Source organism: Pteropus alecto, unplaced genomic scaffold, assembly GCF_000325575.1.
Source record: "Pteropus alecto unplaced genomic scaffold, ASM32557v1 scaffold41, whole genome shotgun sequence".
Classification (NCBI taxonomy): domain Eukaryota; kingdom Metazoa; phylum Chordata; class Mammalia; order Chiroptera; family Pteropodidae; genus Pteropus; species Pteropus alecto.
The window spans coordinates 483,833-494,087 of NW_006430464.1; the positions used below are offsets into that span (position 1 = coordinate 483,833).

The following is a 10,255-nucleotide window of genomic DNA, read 5'->3' on the forward strand; positions in this document are numbered from 1 at the left end:
GTAGGTACCTACATTGTATATGAATAGCGTGTATATAATACATATTATATAGCATACTAGAGATACATAGAGATATAATATAGTACACAATATGCATTTTATGGAAAGACAGAATTCCCGGTACTTGACATCCATTCATTCACCATATTTATTGAGCAGCTATTATGTGCTGGGGATATAGCAGCGAAGGAAAAAAACGAGACATTTGTCCTCACGGAGGGGACAAGTTCAGTGGAGAGACAGACATCATAAACAAGTTAAAAACAAATGAACGGGCATTTTCGGGTGTAGGTGAGTGGTGGGAAGGAAAAAATACAGAGCAAAGAGAGAGGATAAAGAATGATTAGCAGGAAAATATGGACAATCAGCATTCATTCATCCATCCATCCATCCATCCATCCATCCAACAAGCATTTCTGCAGGGCTGTGTGCTAACCGAACCCATGCTGGGAGTATTCGTGGTGTAGAATCGACCTAGTGCCTGTCTTTGGGGAGCCATCAGGCTGAAGGGGGAGACAGAGTCATAACCCAGTGGGAGGGTGAAGATGATGACTGAGGGGAGGAGGGAGCTTTTTAGAGGACGGGGTTTGGGGGCTGGGCTTTGGGGAGGTGAATGGAGTTTGCCAGGGGAAGAGGAGGGCATTGCAGGGAGGCGAGGTTGGAGGTAGGTCGGGGTCGTGGAGAGAGGGCGAGGCATTCCGGCCCTCAGAGGTAGCAGTGCTCACCGCTGAGGACGGGGAAGCACGGGCGTGACCGTGGGCTGCTCCCACAGCCTACTGGAATGCCACCCGCGCCTTCATGATCCTGTCCTCCCTGTGTGCCACGTCCGGCATCATCGTGGGCATCCTGGCCTTCGCTCAGCAGCCCACCTTCACCCGCCTCTCCCGGCCTTTCTCTGCCGGCATCATGTTCTTCGCCTCTAGTGAGTGGACGCCCCTGCCCCTAGCCCCCCCTTACTCCCTGCCTGTCTGCAAGCCCAGTCCATCCCCGCCTGCAACACCACTCTGTCATGACTGCCTCCCCGCCTTACTGTCAACTCCACCCCCACCCGAATCCCGACCGATGCCCAGCGCCAGCTCCAATTTCTAATTCCACCTACTCCAGCACCGCAGATGCCACAGGTTTCAGGGCACGGTTCCCAACAAGACTGTGTCTGCTTCAGCTGCAAGGAGGGTCCACCAGGTCACCTGCACGTTTGATCGACTGGCTACAAATTCGAGGGTTCCCAGGACCCATTCGCTTTGGAAAATTTTGCTGCAATGACTCGCAAAACTCAGGAAAGCACTCTGCTTATACTTACAGTTTTGTTGTAAAGGGTCCACTCAAGACCAACCACATAAACAGATGCAGAGGGAGAAGCCTGGGGGGCACCATCACCCTCCCCACGCACGTTGACCAATCAGGACGCACCAGCGTGCTCCAGCATCCGGCATCTTTATTGGAGTTTCGTGATTGACTCGGTGGCCACAGCGATGGAACTCAATCTCCGGCCCTGCTCCCCTCCCCAAAGCAGCTGGCGTCTCAACTCTCTGTTTTGCTGGTTGGTCTTTCCGATGACCAGCTTCCATTCCGAGCCATCTCAGCTCAACAACAGGCGTGATCCCGGAGGCTCAGGAATAGCAAAGCCACTCCCATAAGTCGAGAAATGCCAAGGATTTAGAGTCATCCTTCCGGGAACCAGAGACAGAGACCAGTCAGATTCTTTATGACACAGCACACCCCTGTCCCACACCCACCCCATTCCCATCTGTCTTCGCTCCCATTTTCGACTGAACCCCTGTCCTCACCCTTATCCCCACCCCACCCACCCCACCACACTCCACCCTTATCCCCACCTCGCCCACCCCACCACACTCCGTTCCTCGATCTTGCGCCCAACCCATCCCTGTTCCCACCCACACCCTCTTCTCCCCAGCCTTTTTTGTCCTGCTGGCCTTGGCCATTTACACTGGAGTCACCGTCAGCTTCCTGGGTCGCCGCTTCGGGGACTGGCGCTTTTCTTGGTCTTACATCCTGGGCTGGGTGGCCCTGCTCATGACCTTCTTTGCAGGTACGGGGGGCTTTGGGGGTGGAAAGGGCAGTGTCTGGGGCAGAGCGGGCAGCACTCCAGAGGGTGAGACGGTGAGGTGTCCCACACGGGCCCCCAGCACGAAGCTGGATGGCAGACTCCAGGCCCTCAGGATGCCCAGGGAGAGAGGGAATGCTGGGGCGGGGGTTTGGGGGTGTCCCCTGAGACCTTTCCCCACACAGGAATCTTCTACATGTGTGCCTACCGGATGCACGAATGTCGGCGCCTGTCCACGCCCCGCTGAGCCCAACTGTATCCACCAGCTTCAACTGGAAGTTAAAACGAGGTCGCTGAAGAGGAGGGGAGGGTCTGGGGCCTGAAATCCTGGTTCCTGGGGGCATGAGGGGGCTCAGGCCTGGACTCTGGGTGGGGGCCCTTGACTCCTGAGTCCCACCAGGAGAGGAAGAACGGGGCCTGGTGGGAGGGAGCTGAGAAGGCCTGAGGCCCTCCCTCCACCAGGAGGGGTTGTTTGAGAAACGGAATATCCATTAGAAGGTTTTTTTTTTTTTTTTTGGAGTCTAATAAAACTGATGTGGAAGTACTACTCTGTGGCCCTGAGGAGCTGGGGTGCGTGCGGCGGATGGGGTGCGGGGCGTTACGGAGGCCCCGCCTGCGGTTTCTGTAGGCATGGAGACCGAGATCAATCACACGGCCCCGCCCAGGGGACAATTTGATGTCTAGGAAACCGTGGCGTGAGTCCAATTCTGACACCAGTTCGGATGTGTATTCTCCACCCTCCCCATGCCACCCAGAATGAACTCGATTCTGACATTACCTACCTGGCGATAGCCTCAGATCCCACAGGGGAAGGGCTGGGTCCGACAAGACCGCCCCCGGCTTCCGATGCCAGCTCCTAGTCCAGGCTGTCACCTGTGCTTCTGCCCAACCAGCCGTGCATCAGACACTCCTCCTCAGGTTCCATTAATTTGCTAGAGGAGCTCACAGAACTCGGAGAAACACGGTACTTACCCAACCACCAGTGAGTGACGAGAGGGTATAACTCAGCGGCAGCCAACGGAAGAGTTGCACGGGGCCAGGTGTGGGCCAGGCGTGGGACCCTCTCCAGGGGGGCCCTCTCCCTGGATCTCCAACCCAGAACTCTCCGAACCCCATCTTTTGGGGTTTTACGGAGGCTTCATCATATCGGCGAGATTGATTAAATCCTTGCCCCCTGGTGATTGAACTTGGCCTCCAGCTCCTCTCTCCTCCCTGGAGGTCAGGGGACGAGACTGGAAGTTCCAACCCTCTAATCACAGGGTCCGCTCCACTGGAAACCATCCCCCACATCCTTAGGTGGGGGTCCAAAAGTCACCTCATCCCCGTAGCAAAAGACACTCTCATGGTGCTTGTCACTTAGGAAATTCTCATTATGAATCACAATATTATGGTACGGTAATAGGATACGTGAAAGGGTCTGTGAAGAGACAGCTTCCCAGCCCACCAGCCTCGCCCCATCTCCAGCTGGCTCTCCCCCCTCCTCTCCCTTCCCCGATGGGCCCCTCCCACTACAAACAGCAGAACTCAGGGCCCTTCACCCCCTACAACTGCGTCTTCACACACCGCTCATGGCCTTGACCTTCTCTTCATCCGCTGGTGCTTAGTTCATTCAACAAACCGATGTTGACCGCCGTGAGATTCACTGATGCCAATCGTCAAACAATAACACCGTTTAGCAAGGCCAATTCTAATGCTAAGCATTTTTTTTTTTACAGGCTATGCTAGTAATTGTTATATTAATAGAGGCTTATTCCCTATAAATAATGTTTATTGGGGCCTCCTCAAATAACAAGAATACTATATTTATAGAGGCTTCTGGTATTAACAGTGACAATGGAGGCCTTCTCTAATAATACTTCACCGAGGCTCCTTTAAGTAGAAATAATCGTATTTACAGGGCTTACTCTAGCGATGATAATGCCGTTATAACTCCAGACTCAGCCCTCCAACTCGAAGAGGATTTTCAGTCTTCACACCTCCGCTCCTCCCACGACCTCCCCCCATCCGAGTAAACGACACGTCCATTTTTATCCAGCCACTCAAGCCGCAAACGTCGGGGTTCTCCTCAGCTTCGTTTCAGTCACATCCCGCATCCGAAAATGCCCCCACTCACTCTCTGGCTTAGTCCCTCTCCCTCGCTGCAGGGGTCCTCAAGACCACCCTCGGGTTCGATGAGCTGCTAGAAGGACTCAGAGAGTTTAGGAAAACTGTTACACTCACAGTTACCTTACAGCTAAAGGACACCGTTGAAAATCAGCAAAGGGATGAGCCTCGGTGGGCGGCTTCCAGGGAGACCAGGTACCAGCTTCCACTGTCCCTCCCAGGGGAGTCTCGGAACAGCACTTACTTCTCCCAACAACGAACGACGGACGTGTGACGACTCGCACGGACTACTGCCCGTCGGAGAAGCTCACCCAAACCCTGGTGTCCAGAGTTTTTATTGAAGGTCACTTGCGTAGGCATGGAGCACCCACGTGGCTGACCTGAGTTATTCAGTCTCCAGTCTCTCCGGGGGTCAAGCTGATATAGTGCACCCCAACGCCCCCTCACCCGCGCAAACTACACTGGTAGCATAAACTATCTGGTGTGGCTCAAGGACTCCAGGTAAACACAGACACATATCAGGCAGGACATTCCACGGGCTTAAAGGTTCCCTCGCAGAAGCCAGGCCATTGAATCTTTCTTCGGTCAGTGGTGGTTATGATAAGACGTAGGAAGATGAGAAACAGGTTCACAGCCTCGAACCTGGAAAGTGGGATGAAGGTGGAATGGGGCAGGGTTGAGGCAGGAATTCTAGAGGTTGGGGAGAAGTATGAATTAGGAAGTAGACGTGGGGCTGGGCTGGGCTGGGGCCGGGATTGGGAATATGATCCAGGTACGGGGCTGGGAATGAAGATAGGGTTGTTAAGAGCCAGGATGACGATGGGATTGGCTTTGGGGTGGGGGTGGAGTTGAGTTTGGGGTTGGGTTTGCGAATAAGAATGGGGTTAGGCTGGAGGATGAGGATGGGGTTAAATTAGGGATTGGGGTGGGTTTGGGGTTGGAGATGGTTTTGAATTGAGAGTTGGTTTTAGGGATTGAGTTGGAGCGGGGATTATGGATGGGGTGGAGCTGAGAGCTGGGTTTGGAAATGAGAACGGGGTTGGGCTGCAGGATAGGGATGGGGTTCAGGCTGGGGTTGGATGTGGGACGGGGTCAAGATCACAGATGGGCTCTGCGCTCTGGTTCTCCCCTCCCCAGACGCCCAACGGCCCAGACTTCCCGAAGCCTGTCTGGCTGCTTCTTGCCAGAGCCATGTCTACAGCCACTGTGTCCCCACTCCTCATCACCTGGATCCGCCTCTGGGAGGCTGTCCTTGTGATCATGTTCTCAGGAGTGGCCAGTTACCTCACTGGCGAGGGTCCGGGAGAGGGCTAGGGGCCTACAAACTGGAGTCTCCCACAAAGGAAGAGGACCGGCCTCCTGGGTCACTGGTCCCCCTCTTCTCCAGATGTCCTGAGACTGCTGGCTCAGTCTGTCTTCACGGCAGAGGTCCTCTCTGGGGCCATTCCAGCTCTGCAGAGGTCAAGTTTGCGTGGGCCTTCTGCTTGAGCTGTGGCACCTTCACCTTATACCTGCTCCCAGGTGAGGTGCCGCCCAGGACCTGATGTCGATGTAGGGGGAGGAGGCCTGTGCTCGGAGGGCTGGGGGGGTCCTGCGCTGACGTCCCTGGGCCCCCCCCGCCAGGCACCATGGTCCTGGGAAGGAAGCCAGCCGCTGGAAACGGAGCTGTCTCTGCACTGATCACATGAGGATGTGGGCGTGTCTTACCCTTCACGGATTTTCAGAACTGTGATTCTCCATTTTTGCCTGTCATGGAGCATGAGCTCCAAGCCGGGATTCGGGAGTCTGATCCCCTTGCCTGCCCGGCCGCCCCTTCCTCCCTCGGCCCCGGGCATCCTGGCCTCCAGCCCCCTCCTTTTGTGGCCCCCCTAGAGTGCCCCCCCTCCCAGAACGGAAGGTTGCAAAACCCACAGGAAAACATGACACGTCCCCCAACTGTCCCCTCTGGCCACATCCTCCCCTCTCATTTAACTCACACCCTGGCCTCGTTTGCCACCTCCACCTCTGAGCCCCCAAGCTTCTCTCTCACCTCTTCCGGGAAGCCCCCTCTGGTGTGGATGGCTCCGAGGGCGGGAGGTGCAGAAGCTGAGACAGAGAGACCAAACCACCGATGATAATGTGTCACCCTTTGCCACCACACAGCGTGAGGGGAACCGGGACCTCGGGGAGGGGAGACTTTATCGGTGCGAGCCAGGAAGGGAGGGTGTGTGTGACAAGGGTGGGTTGCCGGGAACTGAGCCGGGGGAGACAGAAGTGGCCTTGTCTTCAGCAGCGCGGGCCGTCCCGCCGTCTCTCCCGCCTGCTGGCTGCCTTTTCTCGAGCTCAGAGGACCCAGGAGTCCAGGTGCACAGCCTCCTCCTCCTCCCTCGGAGACCCAGGAGTCTGGATCGCCAGCATCTTCGTCTCCCAGGACCCGGAAGCCCAGTGCTCCCCCCGTCCCCATGGAGCCCTGTCGGTCCCTGGCACTGCTGGCTGGCTCCCTGGGCCTGATGTGTGTCGTGGTTGCCCTGAGCACGAATTTTTGGTTCGTGGCCATGGGGCCCACGTCTTCCTCTCACTCTGGCATCTGGCCGACGAAGGGAGATGAGCACCCCGCAGGTAAGCAGGTGGGGCTCTCCCGTGGGGACATTGCTGGAGGGGACAGGCCCCCAGAGCTCTTGTCTTGGAACAGGCTACATCTACGTGACACAGATCTTCGGCATCCTGGCTGCCCTGTGTGGCCTGGTGTCCATGGGCCTACTGGTCCTGTCCTGCGTGCCCTCGCTGTCTGCCCCCGGCCGCGGGCCCCTGGTCGCATCCATCGTCGCCTTTGCTGCAGGTAAGGTGTTCGGACTGCCCGTGGGCCCCATACGGGAGCCGGGAGCGACTTCGGAGGGGCTGAGCGGGTCCTCTTGTCATTGTCCCTAGCCTTCTCCTTGATGGTGGCCATGGCGGTCTACACCAGCGAGCGGTGGAGCCAGCCTCGTAACCCCCAGATCCAGACCTTCTTCGCCTGGTCCTTCTTCCTGGGCTGGGTTTCGATCCCCCTCTTGCTCAGTGCAGGTGACGGGCGCCCCGGGAGCTTGGGAGGGCCAGCCGAGGCTCTGGGAGGACACGGGAAGGGCGAGCGCTAACCCTCCGCCCGCCACTGCAGGTGGCCTGAGTCTGGGCGCTCACTGCTCCGGCCCCCGGCCTGGCTACGACGCCCTGTGAGACGTGGGCGAGGACAGCCGAGTGGGCGTGAGGCCCCCTTCTTCTCCGAAGGTGCCATCGAGAGCCACCGGACGCCCGGCCCGCCCTCGGCCCTCGGCCCCTGCCCTTTCGCAGTCTCTTCATTTGTCTCTTCATCCCTTCAATAAAAATGGACTAGAATCGGGTTATTCTGATTAATTCGATCGCAGCGTAAGCCACCGGCACACCAGCTCCGGGGAGGCGACACTGGGTACCCAGAAGAGTCCGACCCCCCACGTGCTGTCTGGGGGGCTCCCGCCTGGCGCGGGGCCCCGTGCGGGCGCGGCACTGCCCCGTGCCCCCGCTCCCCTTGTCCGGCCCTGTCTTGCTCCCCGTTTGCGTCTCTCTCTGTCTTTCCTTCCCTTCTTCCCCGCCTTGCTCGAACACCCTCCACTTGCTCCCTCTGACCTCGTCACCTCGCCGTCACTCATTTCGTTGATTCATTCGGTCCGTCCGCCGGCTTTTCCTGAGCGCGTCCTGTCTGCTGGGCATCTGGGGACACGGACGTGAGTCGGACCCAGGGCCTGCCAACGAGGGCTGAAAGGCGGGTGGGGGAAGGCCACTCACTGGCATAGGCGGGATGGCAGGAGGAGCCCAGGGAGGGCCCGGGACAAAGGCCTACGGTGTTGCGGGGGATGGAGGTGAGCTTTCCGGGGGGAGAGGACGTGTAGAGACTTCTGCGGGGCCAAGGAAAAGTAATGCAGGGAAAGGGACCCCAAGGCGGAGGCAGGTAAAGGCCGGAAGTGTTCCCTGGATGGATCAAGGTGCTTTGTGGCCGGGATGCAGGACGTGGGGCTGGTGGAAAATGAGGATGGAGAGGCGGGCGGGAGCCAGGACCCCTCGCACCACAGCTGGCTCTTCCTTGAATGGGGAGCCAGGGCGTGAGTAGGGCAGGGGTAGTGTCAGCTCCAGGAGCCAGAGAGCCCTCTGGTCATTCGGGGGAGGACCAAAGGGAGAGAGCAGCTTGGCAACGCAACAGGTGGGACGCGCAACAGGTGGGACGCGAGGCAGGACAAGGCCCGGCTGGGACCCGGGCGTAAGACGGGAAGGTGCGACGGAGCCAGAGAGAGTGGAGGAACCGGGACTCGGCGAGCCAAGGCCTTCGTGGGGTGAGGGGCAGGAAGCGGCAGGGACAGCGCTCCGGGGACTGAGCTCATGTGAGAGGTGGCTGGGTGCCAGAGGCTCTGGGAGGCGGCCAGGAGCAGACGAGCCCTGCAGGCCGAGGCTTGGGAGAGACACCTGGGCTGGAGACAGAGTGTCGGGAGCTATCCCAGCATCGTGGCCGCTGGACTGCGGGGCTGAGGAAGCCCACCTGGGAGAAGGTGCCGGATGGAGCCGCTAGGAAGACTGGAGCTGAGAAGTAGAGGGAGCGGGGGCCCGTGGGGGGCCTGGGAGGCACAGCCAGAGCTACGGACCAGGAGCGCTTAAGGGGTCAAGGGAAGAGAAGTTTCTAGAAGGTGTCATGGCCCTCGGGCCTCCCTCAGACCTGCCATCTGAGTCTGAGCTGTCGCTTTGCTAGGAGAGCTGCCTGTGTGTGTGTGCGTGCGTGTGCGTGTGTGTGCGCGTGTGCGCGCGCGCGCGTGTGTGTGGTTATCTCTTTAAGGGGCAACTGGGAGAGGGTTCTGGAACTCCTGTTGCCTCACAGACACTCGGTCTCCCTTCCCCCACCCCTCTGGGCTCTGCACCTAAGAAGCCCTGGGAGCTGGCTGTGAGTCACTGAGGTGGGTGTGTGTGGTGGGTGGAGGGGACTGGCAGGCGTAAGGGCCATTCCGCTGGGGGATGCAGGTCTCTGGAATACTGAGGGGTCCCTAAGCAGCAGCTCCGGCGAGGGAGGGTCTCAAAGTGCCCAGGCAGGAGGCTGGAGGAGGGGCCCGCAGCCTGGGAGGAACTGAGGGAGGGGCATCTCCAGGTCTTCAGAAGCAGGGCCTCAGGCAGGGGCGCTGGGACGTGGAGCGACATGGCTCTTGCGGACCTGAAGGAACGGGGAGAGGGGCTTGGGGGGCGGGAGGGATGTTGGCCAATACAGCCTGTGTGCCCCGCACCCCTCCTCCGCCCCCGCCCCCGCAGCGGCCTCCCTGGCATGGGGGTGAAGCGGAGCCTTCAGAGCGGGGGCGTCCTGCTGGGCTTCCTGGCCAATGTCCTCACGATTCTCTCCACTGCCACCAACTACTGGATCCGCTTCCCCGGGGGCCACAGTGGCCTGTGGCAGGAGTGTAAAGGCGGCATCTGCCCCAACATCCCCTGCCAGAGTGAGGCCCCGCCCCCGCCGCACTGCCAGCCCCGGCACTGACCGCAGCTGGCTCCCTCGCCTGACACAACTGGACACATCCTGCAGCGCCCCCGCCTGCCCCGCCCCCTCCAGTCTCAGATCCAGCGGCCCTTCGGTGACCGAGGCCACCACGAGCATAACAACCCCTTCTGACAACCTCCAAGGCCCCGTTCACACCCCGACTCCGCTCCCAGCCCCGGGCGGGAGGGTGGGGGCGGGGGCCGGGGGCGGCGCCAGCGCGGGGCTGAGGCGGCCGGCTCTCCCCAGCGGTGCTGGCGGCGACAGGGGCGTGCATGGTGCTGGCGGCGGGCTCCAGCCTCGTGGGCTTGGTGATGGGGCTGCGGATCCTGTGCCACGACAGCGACTTGCGGGGCCAGACTACCAGTGTTATCTTCTTCCTCTGCGGTGAGACGGCAGCGGGCCCCCATGCTCAGGGAGGGCCTGGCGGGTGGAGGGGACAGGGGCCCAGGGGTCGCGACTTGAGGCCCCAGGAAGTCAGCCCAGGGGAGGGGCTGGAGACCCGGGGGCGGGGTCAGGTCGCAGCTGGAGGAGGTGGGCGTGGCCTGCTCGAGCCCGGCGGGCGGTCCCGAGGGGGCGTGGCCTGGGAG

General features: G+C 59.8%; 3 protein-coding genes and 1 long non-coding RNA gene across 7 annotated transcripts in view; 3 read left to right on the forward strand and 1 right to left on the reverse strand.

The window, feature by feature from the left end:
* The window catches only part of LIM2 (lens intrinsic membrane protein 2), a 3,188-nt gene extending 833 nt beyond the window's left edge, over positions 1 to 2,355 (forward strand). The window contains exons 2-4 of the mRNA XM_006904983.2: positions 773 to 922; positions 1,916 to 2,050; positions 2,251 to 2,355. Coding sequence (XP_006905045.1) covers positions 773 to 922; positions 1,916 to 2,050; positions 2,251 to 2,312 — 347 coding nt within the window. The 3' untranslated portion in view covers positions 2,313 to 2,355. The remainder of the gene's footprint in view (positions 1 to 772; positions 923 to 1,915; positions 2,051 to 2,250) is intronic.
* A 1,322-nt stretch (positions 2,356 to 3,677) lies between these two features.
* LOC112481247 lies at positions 3,678 to 6,322 on the reverse strand. Of its 2 annotated transcripts, none has more exons than XR_003046855.1 (3): positions 6,198 to 6,322; positions 5,395 to 5,620; positions 3,678 to 4,810 (listed from the first exon to the last, which is right to left on the reverse strand). It is a non-coding gene; the product is annotated as an uncharacterized LOC112481247 (long non-coding RNA). The 2 variants fall into 2 exon arrangements; XR_003046856.1 differs by having other exon boundaries at positions 5,395 to 5,708; positions 6,198 to 6,247.
* NKG7 (natural killer cell granule protein 7) lies at positions 6,262 to 7,518 on the forward strand. Of its 2 annotated transcripts, XM_015592370.2 has the most exons (4): positions 6,265 to 6,766; positions 6,840 to 6,986; positions 7,076 to 7,210; positions 7,302 to 7,518. In XM_015592370.2, the coding sequence occupies exons 1-4, from the start codon at positions 6,610 to 6,612 to the stop codon at positions 7,358 to 7,360; spliced, it is 498 nt and encodes a 165-aa protein (XP_015447856.1). In that variant the 5' UTR covers positions 6,265 to 6,609; the 3' UTR covers positions 7,361 to 7,518. The 2 variants fall into 2 exon arrangements, with proteins under 2 accessions (XP_024903912.1, XP_015447856.1); XM_025048144.1 differs by lacking the exon at positions 7,302 to 7,518 and having other exon boundaries at positions 6,262 to 6,766; positions 7,076 to 7,293.
* A 1,146-nt stretch (positions 7,519 to 8,664) lies between these two features.
* CLDND2 (claudin domain containing 2) overlaps positions 8,665 to 10,255 on the forward strand; it is a 2,146-nt gene continuing 555 nt past the window's right edge. Inside the window, exons 1-2 of one of the 2 annotated variants that reach the window (XM_006904985.3) lie at positions 8,665 to 9,627; positions 9,915 to 10,052. In XM_006904985.3, the coding sequence (XP_006905047.2) occupies positions 9,336 to 9,627; positions 9,915 to 10,052 (430 nt within the window). In that variant the 5' untranslated portion in view covers positions 8,665 to 9,335. Of the gene's footprint in view, positions 10,053 to 10,255 lie in introns of both variants that reach the window. The other variant, XM_025048139.1, reaches the window with a different exon arrangement.